The 22,522-nt window shown below is 38.4% G+C and overlaps 1 protein-coding gene across 3 annotated transcripts in view; it reads right to left on the bottom strand.

Moving 5' to 3' along the window:
• Positions 1–22,522, bottom strand: part of LOC306848683 (FYVE, RhoGEF and PH domain-containing protein 3-like) — a 63,583-nt gene that overhangs the window by 15,864 nt on the left and 25,197 nt on the right. For all 3 annotated transcript variants that reach the window (XM_079383374.1, XM_079383376.1, XM_079383375.1), the window contains exons 2-6: positions 21,501–21,653; positions 20,731–20,845; positions 17,418–18,003; positions 1,885–1,965; positions 198–334 (exon numbers count right to left, since the gene is read on the bottom strand). In XM_079383374.1, coding sequence (XP_079239500.1) covers positions 198–334; positions 1,885–1,965; positions 17,418–18,003; positions 20,731–20,845; positions 21,501–21,653 — 1,072 coding nt within the window. The remainder of the gene's footprint in view (positions 1–197; positions 335–1,884; positions 1,966–17,417; positions 18,004–20,730; positions 20,846–21,500; positions 21,654–22,522) is intronic.

Raw genomic sequence — 22,522 nt, 5'->3', positions numbered from 1 at the left:
TTCAAAACACTTATAAATCATACAGAGTGAGTTTCTGGGGGGAAAGTAGAAATGAACAGTCTCCTGTGAGGGCCAAGTTTAGGTGTAGGGCAATAGCACATACAGTTTGTACAGTATAAAAACCATTACACCTACGAGATGTGTGTGTGTGTGTGTGTGTGAGAGTGAGTAAGTGTGAGTTGTGTGTGTGTGCTCACCACTCCTGTGTGATGCGTATCTGTAGTTCAGGCAGCAGGAACTGGTGGTGAAAGAGGTAGATGCTGGAGATGTTGGAGAAGATTCCTGTGATAACCTCAGCAGGGATGCCAGCCTCCGTCAGACGAGCACAAAACACCTGGACACACACACACACACACACACACACAAAATGATACAGGGATAACTGTTAGTAATCTATAGCTCAGGATAGAGCCAATTTCAACTTTCAAATCAACTTTAGTAAGATTTCGGTCTAATTCAAACGCTTCAGAAAAGAGCTTTGAGGTTTTGGTCACCATTCACTTGCACTATATGGACCTATGGAGCTGAAACATTTTCTCTCTCGTTTCATACAAATGCACCTCAGTTTTCGACGGTATTTCCTGTAAACCAGACGCTTCAGTATTAATAGCAGGTCTGTGGTAATGTTGTGCACACCTTTGTCTGCTAGAACAATTGTTCACTGAAATGGATTAATACATAATAAACAGCTAAGATTTTGAAATGCTTTCTTCTGAAATCAATATTTTAAGTCATTCATGGAAATCAATCATGTCATGTGATTAATAATAATAATAAGTGGCATGACTTACTTTTATTTGATTTATTAATCTGATTTAATCAACTTATTTGATTATAAATTAAAATGCTTTTTAATTATTTTGATGATTATATAAAATATAGAAGAAATCAACTGTAAGCAATCCTTCTTCCAGCTAAATGACAAGTAAAATAGCCGGTTGTTATTGCAAAATATCAGGATGTCAATATGAAACGGAGGGGTCTTGTATCATGTTATACCCTTATTACATGGCTGCTCGCTACACAAGTCAATAATTGGACACAGAATATTGATTTGAGTGGAAATTTATTAGCTCATTATAATTCTGACCCTGGAGCACAAAAGCAGTCTTAAGTATCCGGGGTATATTTGTAGCAATAGCCAACAATACATTGTATGGGTCAAAATTATCAGTTTTTATTTTATGCCAAAAATCATTAGGATATTAAATAAATAAAGATCATGTTCCATGAAGATATTTTGTAAATTTCCTACCGTAAATATATCAAAACATTGCTAAGAACTTCATTTGAACAACTTTAAAGGAGATTTTCTCAATATTTAGATTTTTTTTGCTCCCTCAGATTCCAGATTTTCAAATATTGTCCGATCATAACAAACCATACATCAATGGAAAGATTATTTAATAACACTTAAGACTGGTTTTGTGGTCCATGGTCACAATTGCCGTAATTCTTTCTCATTAGGCCTTTTTTAGATGAGAAGGACGTTGGTCTTGCTGCATCAATCACCACTTTCATTTACAGCTCAAATGGACTAAAATGAAAAGGTTGAGCACAAGAAAAACACAAAAGGAGCAAGCGTTTCTCACCATGCTTCTCAATGATTCTCAAATGCAATGTTTGATGGAGACACATGACAGTGTGGTCTGAAAGCTTGTTGTGGGTTTACACATGGCCTAGATGACATTCTGCCCCAAGCAATCAAAAATCATTGATTGTAGAGGAAATAAACTTAGAGGAAGTGTCAGAAACAGGAAGCTGCGTGAACACAAAACTCCTTATTTCAATGTGAATAACCAGAAACTCTGAATACCCTGAACGCAGATGAAAGGGGAAATGGAGGACTAGTGATCTGTGTGTGTGTGTGTGTGTGTGTGTTACCTGGTCCAGCAGGTTGAGTCTTTTGACATACGCTTCTTCTGTCTGCAGCAACTCTTTAGCGATGTTCAACAGCTTCTGCGACTGAGAGATAGAGAGAGCAAGACAGGAAGGCACATCGGTTTCAGTCAAACTAAAAAAAGACAACAATTCTTGTTTACAAATGCCACACGCCTGATAACAAACTATAACTTCCTTCAAATGACAGAATGCATTTTACCACTTGCACTCTTACACAGTGACGAACACAGGAAAGTAATGTTGTCCTTCAGCAGTGTTGGGCTAGTTAGTCAAAAAAAATTAATATTGCTCATTACTAATTACTCCTCTCAAAAGTAATATTATTACTTTACTTATTATTATTATAATTATTTAGTTATTATTTAACTTATGCTCGTTTGTTGATTTTGATTGCTTCTATTGTCCTCATTTGTACATCGCTTTGGATTAAACCCTCACTGTAAAAAAAAATCTGTCAAATTCACAGTAAAATACTGGCAGCTGTGGTTACCGTATAAAATACAGTAGCAACGTTTTAGGTTTTACAGTTTTAACTTAAATTTACAGTTAAATACCGTAATTTCTTTAACTGATATAATCTTAATATACCAATCTATTAAAGTACTGAAATCTGTTTTGTTCTTTTGAAATACACTGATAACCACCAAATGCAGGTGATGATGAGAAAGTCACATGATGAGCCAAAGCCCATCACAAGCAACTTTTAAACAATAGAATATACAGAAGGTGCACAGTGTCATTCACACAAGCACTAAACACCATCATGGTGAGACTCCTTAAAATGAAATATGCTATAAACATTAATTTAACAACATTAGATGTAACATACAACCCTAATAAACATAACCGATAAGAAAAAACTAAGAAGAAACATAGTTATTTCAAAGAAAAAACGTCAAATTCAAACAGAATTTGAAATGGAACGCAGGGAATTCTGGGAACATCAGTTTACGGTTTTTCCCTGTAAATTTTACAGGAAGTTTCCGTTAACCATGTAACAGGTTTTTACCGTAGCATTTTCACAGTTTTTTACCGTTAAATCACGATCGTTTTTTACAGTGCTGTTGAAAAATGCAGCATATGCTGGTTAGGTATGTTTTGAAGCATGGCTGCTGGTTTGAGCTGGTCTAAGCTGTCCCGCCTGCTCATAACCAGCTAAGAACCAGCTCAAACCAGCAGCCATGCTTCAAAACATACCTAACCAGCATATGCTGGATTTTTCAACAGGGAAGCGTCTGCTAAATGACTAAATGTACATGTATTACTTTCTGGCAACATGACTTGTCTTTCACGCCCCACCAGAACTTGCATATCTTCCCCATAAAATTCCTCTAGAATGTTACTAACAATATATTTCTGCCTCGTCATTTGACCAAAATCCACACTGGATCACAGTCAGAAGTGATCACAAAACCTCAAGTGATTAATAGTAACTTTGAGTAAAAGTGTTGTCTCAATCTCATTAATTGTCATGTGTAGCTTGAAGCTAATTGCAGCTATAATGTCTCCGTTATACCATATACGACTATATTCCATGATGTATTTTATCAAAAGAAATCACAAGTTCATAAGAAAATGTTTCATTCTCTAAAAAGATTTTATACCGTTTCTATCAGGATCAGAGGGCTATGGGCAAGCTGTGTAACGCCAGAGTACAGTAATGCCAGACCTTCTCTTCTCCTCACAAAATCAATGTAACAGCAATATTTCCATCTGCTGAATGTAAGCGTTTTCATATTCCATATGCCTGCTGCACTGGGGACTGGTATGAGCCTGTGCAAGTTATGTAAATAAATCTAATAATTATTGGATTGTTGGACTCCAAATCAGAATGACTGAGGCAAGTAACTAGCTGTTTTGTGGATAGTAACTGTAATATTATTACTGAAATCTTGTTTAGTTACTGCAAAAAGTTATATTATTTCTCTAACTAGTTACTGCACTGTCCATCAGTGAGACAATGTGACCGCATGTCTTTATTAAAATGTTTCTGATGTCAGCACGCGCACACACACACACACAGGAAACGGGAGGACACACACCATGCAGATACGCCTGACAACATAACACATCAACATGCACTGCCATCTTCACTGACACACAGCTGAAAACATTAGAAAGAATCATATTTAGCTCAAATGGATGTGGTCATTTAAATAAATCTACATATGTGACCCTGGACCACAAAACCAGTCACTAAACTGAATAAATACTCTTTCCATTGATGTATGGTTTGTTATGATAGGACAATATCTGTCTGAGATACAACTATTAGACAATCTGGAATCTGAGGGAGCAAAAAAATCTAAATATTGAGAAAATCTCCTTTAAAAAAAAGTTTTGATATATTTACTAAATATCTTCATGGAACATGATCTTAATATCCTAATGATTTTTGTCATAAAAGAGAAATGTATAATTGTGATCCATACAATGTATTGTTGTCTATTGCTGCAAATATACCTGTGCTACTCATGACTGCTTTTGTGCTGCAGGGACACATTTGTAAATGTATCCATTTCATTGGTAGAATTAGATGGATTGATGAAACTGTGATTTACAGACATTTTATGGTATATGGATGATTATAATCTGTCCAGGTTATATTTTACTTCCAAAACAAAGAGAAAAAATGTACTGCGCATGAATAAAGTGTAACCTATTATTATTATTATTATTATTATTATTATTATTATTATAAGTCATTCTTCCCATTTTCCCCAATCTCTCATTCTCATACTGTGATTTAAATACAGTAAAATAATACAATTGTAAATAGTTCTGCCTTTAATTCAGGCTTTTATTAAAAACAAAAGCCACTGCATTATATAAAAATGACTACTGATGAATGAGAATCATCAGTGAGAAAACCATCTTAAATGGTCTTGTGATGAACTGTTTTTGTGATATTCAAGAATATGGTCCGTCAGACCAAAACAAATCAAAGTTCAACTGTGCAAAAATGTGGAAAATTAGGTCAATTAGTGTTCTTCACCTCAGTTAATCTAGCTTGTGTTAATGTCAGGCAGCCATGATAGATGCATCCATCGCTCATATGCACACACACACACACACAGCAGCTCATCCCACATCCTGTATGACAGCATGCTATTAAAAACACATCAACACGTCACACACACACACCTTTCCTACAGCAGATGAGCTGCTCACACCAGGAAACACAGGAAAGACCAGAGCTGTGTGTGTGTGTGTGTGTGTGTGTGTGTGTGTGTGTGTGTGTGTGTGTGTGTGTGTGTGTGTGTGTGTGAGGAATCCAGAGCGGCCGTTTGTGGTGTGTACAGTGGTATCAGGGCGTGTGTTTGGTGAATGCGTGTGTTCATATTCTGGGCGACTCCTGCTGCGCGGTTCCGGTCACACCTTACCGGCACAAAAACACTCCCGCGGTCTCTCTCGGCCCTGACTAACCGCTGTCCATCAGCTGACTCGCACCTGAACACACTCTGCAGGTCTGGGCCTGTACTCACAAGACATCTTCAGGCTAAAAGTAGCTCATAACTCACCGATTTAGGAGAAAATCTTAAAAATGATGGGTGTTTCAGTCCTAAATTTAGGACTCCTTCACAAAGCATTTTAGCACTAAAACTAGCTCCTCAATCTGTGAAACGTTAGAGTAGTGAAGCGGAGTCCTAGGTCACGAAGACCTGCCTCGGAATAAACATTTGAGAACATTTCTAAATAATGAGCTTGTATAAAGGTATCACCTTTGGTTTTGGAGGTTATCCCAACTCCATATTTTCCTTTGATTATATAATTGTTTTTATTAACCAGTTGGGCAAGAAGTAACAGATGCTTTGTTTAGTTTCCTTTTATGTTTGCATGTCTTACTATCAGCCATGATTATTCTACTCTTAATTAAAAGGCTGTTTATTAACTATGAGAAGCACATGTAAGAGGCTGACTATTAGCTGAACAGATACTTGTTTAATTCGTGACATTAGCCTGCATTTTAAAATCTTGATTTGAATGTGGCAACATTTTCATTTTTAAACCTTGGCAACATAATATTGCGCTCTACAATATTTCTATGAATAACTCTCTGTCAGAGACCCCTCCCCTATCAGCCAATCACTGTGTGCATAGTTAATAAGTGTAAGAATTACAGAAACTCAGACACTTTGGACTCCCGAGATGGATAACACACACACAGTGCATTAACATACAGACATCTGTCTCCACATCCCACTGAGAGAAAATGCGGGAAAATGCCTCCCTCGCATATGCATAAACTCCTTTTCATCCCCTCCTTCCCATCACCCATCCTTCACTCACTCAACTCACTCAGAATGGCCAATAGCAGAAATTTAATGTTCTGCATTAATGCAAGTGTTATTTACAGTCATGTTTGGTATCATTTGAATTGTCTCAGAGCAACTGGTACAATGGTCTCATTCTTATAAGAAGTAAACTAAAAGATAATACAAATCCTAAGAGTTCAGAGACATTTTGCATACTGTAGAGGGTGGACCGCACCTAATGGTTTTCATGCAAATTACCTTCTGTCCCAAAAGGTGCCAACTCGACTTGATTAAATTGCAAATTACAATTGTTAGTTCCTGTCTCGAGTTTGGGGGATGTTTATTCTGGTCTGAGGTACTTAAAGAGAATGTGGCAAAAGGATCAGGGCGATTCTGTAACCAGAAGCCCGTAGTGAGGGTCTCAATGCTCACACTATGTATTTCTATAAAGTCAGGTATGCATTCTTTACTCATAGATTTATCTTTGAGAATTCGATGTTTTGTATTGATATGATTTGATCTCTTTGAATTGCTGTGGAATTGAAATAATACATACAGTATTTACCTGACTGATAATAAATTGTTACATTTGACCTTATTCTGTTTTACTCTGTAATTATTGACTCTAGTAGATTACGTTGCATCCTTGTTAAAGACATGAGCAACCGAATGAACGAGTAAATATAAAGTTAAGAGTTAACTAGAATAATCAAATATCAGAATAATAAATTAGAAATGGACAAGCAATCAATTTGTATTTCAAGTTAAATACGAGGTCATAAAGAAATGGAGTCAGATTAAATGATAAAATGGAGTCAGATTAAAGTTTAATTTAAATTGAAGAACTTTGCACATTTGGAAAGACCGAGCACGCAGGAAACCTTCATCCACCACCGGAAACCTTCTTTGGGCCGGCTGCGTGGAGCCTTACAAAGTGGTGACCAGCCTCCGTGATCTCGCAACAGACGAGCAACGTCTTTCCAGCGCGAATTTCGCTTTGATTCTCACTGACGGAGAATATTGAGGTTTGAGCTTCTCCTTCCCTGTCTGCAACTGCTGCGGTAAGTTCCTTCATTTTACTTTTGTGTTGAGGGAAAGCTTTTTGCATCTCACATATAGACACATTTTTAGAACGGGTCGGTATACCCATATCTGTTTTAGACCGGAGCCGAAAAATCCGGTGGGCAAAAGAATTAGCTAGAAAACATGGCTTTTCAGGGACAGTACAGCAGCAGTGCAGATCAAGAGATCATGGGAATTCACGCCGCACACATAAAAAATATCCTTCTTCATTTAAACGATAAAGGATTAAACCTTACGTGGAAAAACAATGAAATCATATCCTGGTTTTTGGCAGGAGAAAAATTGACATCTAAATCAAAAGATAAAAAGACAACAGCTGCCATTGTCTACTTACTTCGGAAAAACGACCTAGAAACATTAGCCGAAAATGAGCGCATAATGGCGAGTCTCAGAGAAATTGAGAAAGCGCGTTCGGATGAATTACAAAAGCTTAGAGCACAGGTCGAGGCGTTTACATACGAAAGACAAGGTTGGGCAAGGAAAAGTGAAAACATGGCGAGAAAAATAGATGCGCTTCAGGAGAAACTCCAAACAGGCAGTAATTATATATCTGCTCTTGAAGAATGTTGCGACAATGTCGGATTTCCAGTGGCCGCAGTTAAGAAAGCAGCACTGGATGAGACTTTTGATCCTGATAAAAACAGCGATAGTGACGATGATGCTGTAGCCACATTAGAGAGTCAAACACGGAGAGAAACTCGTAACCGAGCTCCCGTTCAGAGACATGAACAAAGTCAGCGAAGTCCGATTATAACAAGAGCTAACGTTAAACCCAGCGAAAAGCCCTCCGCGTCAGCTAGAGTTGCTGTACTCAAAACCATGACAAACGCGAATGATGAAATAACCAGGATTAGCCGTCCATTAACATTTGAAGAGTGTTCAAAACATAAGCAGATCGTGGGAATGATGCCCAAAAGAGGGCCATTTCAACCATACTGGGAAGCACTGATGTTACAAGCCACAGTGTACAAATTAGAAACTAGAGATGTATGGCAAATCGCACTATTAACCATCCCGGAAGAACTCCGATCAAAATTAACCCCTCAAATGAAATCTGGAGACGTAGTCAAGCGAAACAATAATGAATCTGACGAGGCTATATATGAAAGATTAAAACTGGCGTTGCTAGACTTGAGACGACCACCAAGCGCGGATTGGGGCAGGATACTAGAAATTAAACAGGGCAGCAACGAGCCGTTTGAAATATACGCCGAACGTCTGTGGGTAACATACAAAGAACATTCCGGTCTAGAAAATACAAGCCGTGATGACGAACCGTTATTACAACTCATAAAGAACAATGCTGGCACTCCAGTCCAAAATGCATTGTCAAATGGAGTAGATCCAACTGAAAACACGTTCAGAACAATAGTGTGTTGGGGTTCAAGGATAGAACAGGGATACAACAGATGGAAATCTAGAACTTTTAGTTCAGAGAAAGCATGTGCTACTACTCAAGATAGCGTGCCAGTTTCAGTCCTTAAGGTGATGCAACACCATAATAGCACAGAGTCATGTACCAGAATGCATGGTGTAAAGGAAGCATTAGGGAGTCATGAAAAACCTCAAACTCCAGGAGAACACAGCAGACAACTGTATGGTGAAGACAGCAGGTTTTGTAGTTCCTGTCTTAAAACAGGCCACACAGAGGAAAAATGTTGGTCACTGGGAAGAGGTAGACCTCCACCTTATTTTCTGAAACATAGGATATCACCTTCTAAAGGCGAAGACCAATTGTTTATATGTAACAAGTCATCCTCGTGTAAAACTCTTTGTGAGGTAACTGCATTGCTGATGCAAGGCCTCCAGATGTTGACTTCACTTGCTAGTGGGTTAGCAGCTTACTAGCGATGACTTTAATATGTAAACATCCCAGTTTCAATGATCTTGTTTGAATTTTCAAATTTGTAATTGTGCTAAACACAATGTGCGCATGCTACACACATTATAGTTGTTTGTGCTACTACATGTGCACATAGGCTAGTTGAGTTTATTCTTTATGAAACACATGACTGCTTCACTGTAAGTGTACGAAACACTTAGGTTTAAGGTTGTAGATGCTACATACATGCTAGACCGTGTCTCTTGTGTGAAATTAGAATAACTGTAATACTGGAATTGCATAGCAATTTTAAGTTACATGTGTGTGTCTATGTTTAATTTGTTTATCTTGATTGGTCAGTTTAACCAGATACAGGAGCATAGAATTGCCATGTGGCCACAGAGTGATTTCACAATTGTCTTAATGAAAATGATCAGCAAGACTAAATGAAACAAATAGTCCTTTGAAAACATAAAAACAGTGATTGTGCATTGCATCAGCTCTGAACCTGCCTTTCCATATTTAAATGAATTAACACGTGAATTCTATTTGTGACAACTTAGATCTTGTTGCAGATTGATATGCTATGCTACCCAGTGCCAAAAGGGAGGAGTTGGGTTTTTATTTTAATAAGTGTGGCACAAGCGAATGCAAACCAATTCACTCGTCCCTGGGTAGCACCAACCAAAATTTTAACCACCCAATCTTCTAAATTTTCTAGAAAAATGCTAAAAGGGAGGTGAAAAATACTCAAAATTAACTGTGGTTCTCTCAGTATTTGGTTCTGTTTCAGGTTGACCACTGCAATTCCTTGAAAGTGAGATACCAGGAAGGCACCTGATGCCAGCTGCATCAAGCCAGGACGGCGGAATTGTTAGAAATAACCTGAAATTGCAGGAGATGGGTGCAATAACACTTCAAGAGGCCAGTCACATCTCACAATAGCACACTACCACACAAATATCTACATGGCCTTTCCGGATTAGCACCGGAACTAAATTTTTGCAACACAGATTGTTATAGATTAGACTTCACCCATCTCCCAGACATGAGCACAGAACACAAATCTCCACCATCGCATCATCACCTCAGCTAGACTGTCCAGTCTGAACACTGCACACCACAGAAAACAATGATGGCTTAGATTCCAAATGTGGTACCCCACTAAAGATCTATTGTCCATCTTCACACTGACAGAAACACATAGATTCTCACACATAGGACTTAGTTAATCCCATGATGGCAGTCTCAGAAAGACACACATAATAGTTATGATTTACAACCATCTGCCAACTCATGGAAAACATAATACATCTGCATGGCTACTGTCACAAATCGATGATGTATAATTCTGAATGCAGAGTCAAATCTGACATGAAAATTCAAAAGATTTAAACTTTCCGATTGTTATTGGGATGTTTTGACAAACCAGAGGGCCCGCTGGTTTCCCAACACATCACTAATAACAGAAATATTATCAAAATGATTAAATATGAAGTGTTGGCACTTCTGTTCATTAACTACAAAATTTACAACCTGACTATGCCATCGAATGTGACGTAGCTTGTATAACACACACATACACACACACATACATACACACACACATACATACACACACACATATACACACACACACACAATTACAAAGGATCCAGGATCTCCATTCTCGTACCTAAGCACACTTTAGATCACTACCTTGAAATCTTAGGTGACTTTGCATTGGAGAATTATATGTATGTCTACACCTTTGTAATTGGGATTGAATATTAATTATTACTTTCATATGTTTTAATGATGCATAGCATTTTTATAAACATGTAAGGTACACTGACTTTTTGCTACTTTTCATATAAGCCACTCAGACCAAGCATTCTGTAATTCCACTACCATTAAAAATCCATCAGAGCGGTAGTGAGGATTTGGCTGTTTTAAAATGAGACCTCAAATGACACCAGAGACCCAATGTACCATTCGCACTTGTTGACATGATATTATGTTTTTGCCTTGTTATATGTTCTTGTGCCAAATCTCACAGCTTTCTACATCGAGTTCATCATTGGTCAATCGTTGAGCCATTAAGATGCTGTTTAAGTGTCTCACACAAAGCAGTATGTAACCAGCGAGAACCCTTCACCTAGTGAAATCTGCCCAGAAATCTGCACAATTGAAGGTGACGAGATTCAACAAAAGAGGCAAGGAAGTCCTAGGGAGGTGTCACTACAGACAGAGATTTCTCCATGATGGAACGACTCAAGAAATGAAAGGATGCACACGTGTTGTTCTCAACCAGACAGGTGAAACCCTGAACCCGTTCATCTACCTGCTGAGTTCAAGCTACATGCACCTGCTGAGACTGGTACACACAGAGGCCTTTCTAAAGGCATACACAGCTGCAAATACTACATCACAAGGACCACAGCAAGTGTCTGACAAGTGACCTCTTTGGGAATCATTTGGAATTGACCCACGTGGTCAAAGGGAGGAAATCTGTAAGAATTACAGAAACTCAGACACTTTGGACTCCCGAGATGGATAACACACACACAGTGCATTAACATACAGACATCTGTCTCCACATCCCACTGAGAGAAAATGCGGGAAAATGCCTCCCTCGCATATGCATAAACTCCTTTTCATCCCTTCCTTCCCATCACCCATCCTTCACTCACTCAACTCACTCAGAATGGCCAATAGCAGAAATTTAATGTTCTGCATTAATGCAAGTGTTATTTACAGTCATGTTTGGTATCATTTGAATTGTCTCAGAGCGACTGGTACAATGGTCTCATTCTTATAAGAAGTAAACTAAAAGATAATACAAATCCTAAGAGTTCAGAGACATTTTGCATACTGTAGAGGGTGGACCGCACCTAATGGTTTTCATGCAAATTACCTTCTGTCCCAAAAGGTGCCAACTCGACTTGATTAAATTACAAATTACAATTGTTAGTTCCTGGCTCGAGTTTGGGGAATGTTTATTCTGGTCTGAGGTACTTAAAGAGAATGTGGCAAAAGGATCGGGGCGATTCTGTAGTCAGAAGCCCGTAGTGTAATACCTTACACTATGTATTTCTATAAAGTCAGGTATGCATTCTTTACTCATAGATTTATCTTTGAGAATTCGATGTTTTGTATTGATATGATTTGATCTCTTTGAATTGCTGTGGAATTGAAATAATACATACAGTATTTACCTGACTGATAATAAATTGTTACATTTGACCTTATTCTGTTTTACTCTGTAATTATTGACTCTAGTAGATTACGTTGCATCCTTGTTAAAGACATGAGCAACCGAATGAACGAGTAAATATAAAGTTAAGAGTTAACTAGAATAATCAAATATCAGAATAATAAATTAGAAATGGACAAGCAATCAATTTGTATTTCAAGTTAAATACGAGGTCATAAAGAAATGGAGTCAGATTAAATGATAAAATGGAGTCAGATTAAAGTTTAATTTAAATTGAAGAACTTTGCACATTTGGAAAGACCGAGCACGCAGGAAACCTTCATCCACCACCGGAAACCTTCTTTGGGCCGGCTGCGTGGAGCCTTACATAAGCATGCTGACATCATCCATAGCAACGAGGTAAACCCCGCCTTTATTTACTCTGAGCTAAAGACGTCTCTCTATTCCTTAGTAAAAGTGTGTCTCAGCAGCTTTGTGAATAGGTTTTAAGAGAAAACTCTTAGCTAAAAACGTTTACTGCTATTCAGGAGCACTAGTGGTAAGATAAAATGTTTTGTGAATACGGGCCTAGAGCTGAAGCGATATGCATATATATGCATGATGTGTGTGTGTGTGTGTGTGTGGATCCTGAAGCAGGGGAACCTGTGGAGCGAGTGCAGGTGATAATCAGAGCCGCACCCTCAGCTGATGAGAAGCTGCACGCTCACAGACATCAGTCAACTTCAGCAAGTTAAGGAGAACTTAAGGGACAAATGTTCGTTCTCTTAAAAACAAAAAAAACAACCTACTGTACTGCGTTAGGCTAACCGAGACTTGTTAGAGCACTTACATACTGTTGCTCTTTTGTTGGTTTTGATTGCTTCTATTCTCCTCATTTGTAAGTCGCTTTGGATAAAAGTATCTGCTTAATGACTAAATGGAAATGGAAATATAAGAATTTAAGGAAGGACCCCCATTGGTTTCTATGCAATGCATAAGAAATTGACATGGTTACAGTTTACTTTAAGTGTTCTTGTTACAGTGTAATTATACATTTAAGTACTGAGTAATATTAAATAACTGCATGTACTTACTATATGGTTAGGGTTAGTTGCATATATTTATGCATAATTTTAGGGATGTAATGAGTACCGGTTTGACAATAATTCAGTCTGTGTACAGTCTGGCTAAAAACACAGACCAGATTTGCATGCCCTGCTGTAAATTGGCCGGTTGATGAAAAACAAGCTTATGTGGTTTCTACACATTTGAACAATTCACATTTAAACAACGTACGAAACATATGCGCAGATACACTGAAACCTAATTCATAAGAACTTTTGTACAGCCTTTCCAAAACACATCTGTGTGTCAAAACTTTGCATTCACATTCATGATCCTAAATGAGAAAAAGTTACAATTTCAAGCAGAAATAAAGTTCAGTAAGTTAAAAATCTGAATGTGGCTCAACAGGAGGCTTAAACAAATAATAGACTTGCGTTAGAGAGCGTGTTAAAGACAACTGCATTTCATCTTCTTCATCATATATTTAGCATATGAGAGGAGCTAGTAAACTGAGACTCGTTTCACAGCACAAATCCACAGAATGGTACCCAGAAACTCAAAAACGACAGAAACTCTTCTAAATCTTCAACATAACTAAACATTAAACATTTACAAGGCTTTATCTTTACTGAAAACCACAAAAAATAACACCATGTCATTTACACATTTACTCCCCTAATAGAGTTTCAAGGTTCAAATAGAAGATACACAGTTAAGACCTAGAATGCACCTACTGTTATTCCTATATTATATAAATGTTCAAAGAACTGATACATTCTAGTTTTTACAGGAAAAATACAAATAAATGAGTGTGGTGTGTGTGTCGATGTCAGACGTGCTTATATGAATAGACACACACATGAACTGAATAAGCAGAGGTTTCCATCGTCTCTGGTCAATGAAACCAACACAACGACTAGAGCACACACACCGTGGCAAAACATGTTCACAGAGTGCAACCCCCACACAACACAAATGCAGTGCATGCTACTTAAAATGTTCACTTCCTCCGGTCTGTGACACATACTGATGCATGAGAGCATGAGACATCTTCAACCGTGCTTCAGAGGAACCTAGCTAGACAGCACTGCAGGCATCAAATCTGCAAGTCCACTTCTCAGCGAAGGCAAACCCAGAACGCATTGCAACAATTTAAGAGGAAAACATTATCAAAGAAGATGGCTTTTGATTATGGCTTTTGATTTTGATTAGGACAGATTTCTCAATACTTGGGCCACTTTTTCAAAACTCTTCACGCAGTTCTCATTTCACATCGCAGTTAATTTCACACTGAAAATGCACTAAAACTACCAAAACTCTTCGTTCTTCATAACACTAGCAGAGGTTTTCACCCAACAAACACACCGCGACAGGAAGCAGCATACAGTGTTTCTTTGAATCAAGTGTTCAGAATTCACTGCAGTAAATGTTACACACTCCATGTTTACATGACAGTCCAACATTATTCCTACTTTACCCTTTTGTATAGATGGGGATGAAATTACAAGACTAACAGCTGTGCAGGGGTTCAGCTACATCGAAAGGTCTTGATAGTATTTCTATTACTAGTGTTTACATATGGAATATATTTCAATATGGCATTGCTGTAGAAATGCTGTCTTATTCAGTTTTGTGTTATGTTTAGGCTTTCAATAGTTTAAGTATGTAAAGGCACAGATGAAAGATTAGGCTACTCAATGATATGTAATTGTTTTAAGTATTCTTAGTTTTTTTTTTTTTTTTTTTGTACATTTGTGATGAAACTGATTGTATTGCTGTCCATTTTAGCCAGGACACTCCTGTGAAAGAGATTTTTAATCTCAGAGAGACTTTCCTGGTTAAATAAAGGTTAAATAAATAAATACTACTAATAAAAAATAATCGGCCTGTAGGTCCACTGAGTTTTGGTGATTTTGGTGTTTCTGAGAGAGAAATGAATGCATGTGATTTGAAAGATGTCACTGAATGTATTTTGTGCCAAAGCAATGATAAACGATCCACAGTTCAGCCGTTGTGCACACTGAAAGAGTGACCCAGGTACTGAGAAACAGAGAAACAGATCCTAGCCACTGTGAAGAGCTCTAAGCTTCACTTTAACCCAGTAGGTTTATGTGCACCACTTATTTTACACCTAGAATCGACATGCTAACCATAGGCCTGGCCTCCCCTAACCACTGAAAGACATATAATTAATAATGTGTTCAACTCAAAAGTAAATATGCACATAATGTAGTTATTTTGCAAAAAAATGATACTTACTAATAGCTTCCCCAATCTTATTTGCAAGAAGTTGTTGCGTGACGAATTTGCATTTCGGTGGATAACAGCCTATGTTATTTACTACTTGCCCGTTGCATGGCGAGAATGGATATTTAGAGTTTTTTACAACTGCAGAGGAATCTGGACCTGACCAAAAAGTCAGATGAAGATGCCGATGCTTGATAAATCCAGACAATCTCACAAAGGTGATCCACAAGATTGCAGCAGCTCAGTGTTTTACATTCATGTCATGTATAGGGATGCATCGATCCGATACTCAAGTATCGGTATCGGCTCCGATACGGTCATTTTCTGCGGATCGGGTATCGGTCAGATGAGACCGATCCAAATCCGATAATGTGCGCATACTATTCTGTGTTATTGTTGAGCCCCATGAAAGCACAAAAACATTAGAAAGCGCCATAAAGTTTCCGTGCACTATATTTCAAGTGATCTGAAGCTGTTCCATAGTTTAATCTGAGGTACAGATGAATATTTAAGTCTTTAAATTCAAGTTCAGGTAAACTCTCCTCTCCGATCCTCCATTCAGCAATCAAACTGCGTCGCGTTCGGTTACTACAGTCAAACTCTCTTCAAGAGCGCACAGTTACTGAGGTTTAAAACTGTTAAAAGAAAACGCTTGATAAACGTACGCACAGATTTAATACACTACGCATCAATATCTCTTTGTACTTTGAATGTTTCTATGTGGACTCAGAGGGCTGCGCTGTGACTCCGTGTCGTTTCAAGAGCATCATTCTGCGCACGGGATGCACATAAGCACTTTCTGCTGCTCTATATTGGAGTCTTACTTATTATAATACTTTTTGCTTTCTTGTTCTGTCCTATCTATCATATGTTGCTGCCTTCATTACTGTGCTATAGATTTAAAAGAAATGTCTTTTAATTTTATAGTAGGTTATATATAAATGTATTTGCTTGTTTTTTCATGAATGTATTTTACAACAATACAAAGAGCAATGTGTATAATTTCACCAGATTAATCCTACAATTATTCACTTTTATTTGGAAATAAAAATGTTTCACTAGGTTTTATAAAATTATTGTGCACCCATGATTTTTCTAGAGTATCTTTTGCTGTATTATAAACCAAGTTTATAATAGTATTTTTGTCATAGATTATGATTACATATTTTTTCATTTGTTATTTTTCATTAAAATGAAGTTATCTATATGTAGTAGATTGTGTTTAACACACAAAAGAGTAACACACACAGAAGTATAGAAATTCTACATCGATTTAAAAAAAACTGCACTGATATCGGATTGGATCGGTATCGGCAGATACTCAGGATTTTCAGGATCGGATCGGATCGGTTCTGAAAAAATGGTATCGTTGCATCCCTAGTCAGGAAAAGGACTATTTACATCCAAATGTAATTTAATGCACACAGAACAGAACCTAGATATAGATTTCAGAATATAAATGGCGAAATCTGTTTTAAAGCAGTCTACTTTGCGATTGTGTTGACAAACATGTTTATAATGTATTCTATTCGACGTGTTTATTGCTAGCGCAGCAAAATAGACAGCACAGCTTTTACCAGTAATTCAGGTGCACTGTATCTGATTGCCATGGCAACCTCACGCACCTGCTGCTGCTGCTCTGTGCAATTATAGTAAAACTGCTTAAATGGTACACGGAATGTGAATCTGTACGTTTACTACAGAAATACTAAATGTATTTAAAGGTTTGACTGAGCAAGTTTACTGGCTTGGTTTGGCCCCCCCGAGCTCAGACGTCAAGCTTCGCCTGTGGTGCTAACGTCAAACTCAAAGTGAGTGGATGTGCACGCTTTAGTCACCTCTCCCAAACACAGGTGTGCGCTCTCACCTTGACCTCCAGGCTTTCGGGGTCCTCGCCGCTCCCCTCGTCCAGATCACTGTCCTCGTCCTGCGTGGAGTCCCGCTTGTCTCCGCCGGGGGTCTCTGTGGCCAGGCTGGCGCTCCGGTCCTCCTCTTCGATGCGGTCCTCGCTGGGGAAGCCCTCTGCCTCCGTTCCGCAGGACGGACTGTCGATGCCGCTGTCCCGGTTGGGGATCTTTCCGCTGGCCTCCGTCCCCTCGTGACCCTGTGACCTTTCCTCCTCGCCGTCTGCGTGTTTGCTGCTCCCCTCGTGACGCTCGCCGTCTGAGTCGCTGCGATTGCCCTCCAAACCGCTGCTGCAGTGTTTCTGACGCTCTTTCTGAAGTTCCTCTGTAATCTCAGAGTCATTGGCAGAGTCCGTCTGGAAGGAGTTTAAGCTGGACAATCTCAAAAGCTCAGAGATTTCACATGCTTTGAATGAAAGTGCATCATCTGCCACTGGTGTCTCGCTGAGCTGAGGATGATCACTGGTGTCTGGCTCTCGAAAAGCTGGAGAATCCATGTTGGCTCCCCAATGGAGGTCGCTCCTCCGCTGGAGGCCCAGAATCGGAAACCTTACAAGATAAAGACACAATAATGGTCTAAAAATGTAAAAGCAGTTTGGCATCTTGTCAAAGGTGTGAAATAAGTGGCTTAGGCCCTGTTTACACCTGGAGCCTGGTTTCACAGATAGAGCTTAATTTAAGACAGGGCTACACTCCTAAAAATAAAGGTGCTTATTAAAAGGTTCTTCACAGCGATGCCATAGAAGAACCATTTTTGGTTCCACAAAGAACCATTCAGTCAAAGAACCATCTCTTTCTTAGCGTTTTATAATCTGAAGAACCTTCTTTCACCACAATGAAGCATTTGTGAAACAGAAAGGTTAAAAGATGTTAAAGCTTCTTTATGGAACCATTTAGACAAAAAGGTTCTTCTATGGCATCCTGATGAAGCACCTTTATTTTGAAGAGTGTAGGCATTAGTTAAATTAGGACATCTAAGCAAAAATGCCTTAGAAATAAACATTACTGGAGTGCATCTTGAGACAAAACAATGGTACTGACATCATTTAAAATATGTCAGAGCAAGTTATTATTAGTCGAGATTGCTAAAGCATGCATTTCAGTCTGGGACTAGCCTTAAGCCTCGTTTGTGAAACTGGTGGAGATGTGTTTTCAGCGACAGTCGAGCAGTTCACAGCTAACACTAACATGCATTGTAAATGCATCTGGTTTTGTTGAGACGCTTCCCTCCTGTTTCATCACACTCATCGTGAGAGAGGAGAACGAATACAAAGAGTGAACAAAGCCATTTTGCTGATTGTGAGTGAGTGGGAAAGCAAGCAAATGGAAAGGATACTAATAAAATTTCATTGACAGTCAGTGATAATCTGTGTTTTTGGCACAACACAGTGAATTTGGAGTCAATTGTTTTGGTGTGCTCTCTTAAAACACATCCCATAATACTCGCGTATGAGGTTAGTGGGTGGCAAGCGGCATCTTATGCGGTCGAATGTGTTCAAACAGCCACAGAAGCACCAAGACTACAAAAAACAATGCATTTTTAATACCTCTGGAAAAGGTTAAAAGTGGTCAAAAATGGACAAGCTCAAAACGTTTTAGACCCATTTACACCTGTATTTAACATCATCCTTGTGAACAGATCAACGAAAATGCATCCTAATACCAATTGCATAAGCTTTAGTTAGCCATTAGTCATAACCTTTTAGAGTTCAAGTTTAAAACTCAAAGTTAGTCCAACTAATTCTTAAGACACCGTCTTAAAGTGGCTGTGTTTACGCAACTGGACCATGATAGAAACCCAGGATCTTACAGATAAAGAACAATGAATGTCCCATTAGTTAACATTACTTAATGCATTAACTAACGTCAACTAACAACGACTCACAAATGTTCTATTTTAGTTCATGCTGGCTTGGGTTCATTAAAATATCATCAAAAGATACAACTGTGTGTATTAGTAAATACAAATTTACTGTTGAAATTATAAATGCTTTTAGAAGCATTTTTCATTGTTATTTTTAATGTTAACTTACATGGTTAAGTACTAGTAACAAATAAAAACTTACTGTAAAGTGCCACCAAACAAACATACAACATTTTATTTATTTATTTTACACTTTATTTTAAGGTGTCCTTGTTACAGTGTAATTATGCATTTAAGTAAGGAGTAATATTAATTAACTACATGTACATACTATATGGTTAGGGTTTGGTTTAGGGTTACTTGCATGTAAATAGGCATAATTTATTGTTATTATAACAGTAAGTACATGTAACAAGGACACCTTAAACTAACATTAAAAGATACAACTTTTGATGTCAATAGTGTATTAGTGAATGTTAAAATTAACACTAATTCAAGCTTTTAGAAGTATTTTTCAAACAAACAAACATAAAACATTTTTATTTAAATGCTCGTGTTGTGCTAGACGCCGAGTCTGAAGCCTCTATGATATTCTGGCTTTCTTCAGTTTTTAAAGAGTTCTAGGGAGTTATAAAAATGATTATATGAATGAGTTAATTATATGAATGTACCTCTGAAGGTTCTGACTGTCTTCAGAAAAGATTCAATGGCATTTTGTTTTCACCTTCGCTTTATGTAATACGTAATAAAGTAGTGTTCTTTTAGGTAAACAGCTGTAATTCTGCTGCTCCATCAGCGCCACCTGCTGTCAGAGACTCACATTCAGCCTTTGTGTGGTTTCTGTTTGGACTAAATACAGACTGGATTTGCAAGCCCTGCTGTAGATTTTAACCGGCTGATGAAAAACAAGCTTATGTGGATTCTAAACGATTCAGATAAGGTATCTAGAATTATTTATGGAGCAGATAAAATGCATATAGTCATTTATTAATCAAATATCATTTTGACTTAACCCTTTTCATTTAAAGGCTGAAATGTGAGGTTTACCGTTTTATGAAACATTTTATTTGAACATTCCGTACATGTTATTAGATAAACTGTTGTCAGTCATGTTGTCATTTAAAATCCGGACATCGTTGGTAATTTTATTGTTTTAGTGTTTACACAAACAAAAAGTAATTTTATTTGTTGTTTGTTGATTTTAAATATAAAACTTGGTGAATAATGTGTGATTATTTTTTTTAACATTTCCAGCACATTTTACCACGATAATACTGATAGCCGTGGTGATCATTTTGGTCACTATAATTGTGATAAGAAATTTTCATAATGTTACATCTTGAATCCGAGTCTCTGCTCACACAGTGTGTACAGATAGAGGTTCTGACACACAGACGAAGCTCAAATCTTACCTGGAGCTGTGGACAGGCCCTGTAGACGGGACTCTGGCTCTCGGAGGGGGACTGGGCAGGGGCCGGCAGGGCGCTGGAGGGACGAGACCGAGCAGGCGCACAGGCTTAGGGGGCACTGACAGACACACAGAGAGAGAGAGAGAGAGAAGACGCTCAGATCAGCTCTATCTCCATCACAACAGACCCGTTCCTCATCCTCCGCTCGCAGCCCAGAGACTCTCCTCGGATACTCATCCTCCCGATCCAACCGCGCATGCAAAGAAAACCAGCTAAGATTACAAGAAAGATGGGGAGACTTTAGCTGTCCGAGAAACTGCCGGCTTCCTGAACCGAGAACAGGAAGCAGAGATGAGCGTGCGAAAAGTGCTGCGGTTACACGGCGAGATACAAACAAACACACACACACACACACACACACAACTGAGTCGAGAAGATGAAGTGTGTATGTGCATGAGCGGACAAACTGCCTCAAATCAGTATGAATTTGTAAAGAGTATATTGAATGAGTTGCATTAGGACTGAATGAAATATAACTTCAATGATGCAATTTATAAGCTGAATTCAGGAAGCAGATAGTCTGAGCTGCGTGCACTTCCTTCCTCTGTCTCTTATGCACCATATGCAAACCACAAAATATCCAAGTTCACAACATCACAAACACACACATGCATGTGTTGGAAACCCAAAAACAGGAGCATTAGCGCAATAAAAAAATCATTGTTTTTTCAGAAGACTGTTGGTATGAATGGACAGTAAGACGTGTTTAATACCGTGGGGTTTCTGTGCTCTGGGCGTGACTGAGGGTGTGGGGCGTGGCCTCTGTGTGGGCTGGGCGGGGCATGGCCTGGAAGGGGGCGGGGTTTTCTTCTTCTGAGGCTGCTCTACAGATCCACAGGAGCACTGCAGCGCTGCTGGAGACAAATCTGACAAAAACAAAAAAACACAACATGTGAAGGCCTATGTGATGACCAGCATGAGATTATCATACCAGCAGATGAAATCTATTTTACTGCATAGCACCCAAACTCTTATCAGCTTGTTTTATTTTAACTGACTACTTTTCAAAATACGGCCTTCAAAAAACCCATTATGTTCCACATTGAAACCAATGAGCAGAATGATGAACTGATGCTGTCTGAGATACCAGCTCAACACATGGGTGAACCACACCTGTACCGGTGCACGCAAACACAACATACATCCACTACATGTATTCAATGGAATATGAAATATTAGGATGCAAAACAGACACGAAAGGCCTATAATAAGCACTACAACAAACCCAAGCACTCTGCGAGGGGCACAGGGATGTTGTCACAGGACTGGATCTGCACACTGGCACATATGACTACTTTTCTATATTGACAAACATATGCACTTCTATCATGCATTTTCAGTAAACAGTAGCTTTCTGGTAACCTTGTGTAAATCATGAGAAAGTTACCAGCTTTAATGCTCATCAGGAGTTAGATTATGTCATCTAATTGTGTTTTGAAAGTCTTGTGGCTGTACTTTCAAAACGGTGTCTTTGAACATTTTGCCATTTTTACTGTAAGTTTATTTCTGAACACACAACTTGGGATCATTTTTACAAAATGAGGAACGAGTCTGTATTATTTTCTGTCGTAGGCCAAGGAGACTGTAGCGAACCCAAAACACTTTTTAATAATAATAAAAAAAATAAAAAATAAAAAAAATCACAAAAATAAAAGCATATGTGAGACATTTCACAATGTCTAATTACCAAGCTGCTTCTTTACATGCTTCATCTATATTATTTCATCTGTGTAAT

Source organism: Barbus barbus (assembly GCF_936440315.1).
Source record: "Barbus barbus genome assembly, chromosome: 28".
Classification (NCBI taxonomy): domain Eukaryota; kingdom Metazoa; phylum Chordata; class Actinopteri; order Cypriniformes; family Cyprinidae; genus Barbus; species Barbus barbus.
The sequence above is the reverse complement of the archived record's forward strand: the minus strand, read 5'-3'. Positions and strand labels throughout refer to the sequence as shown.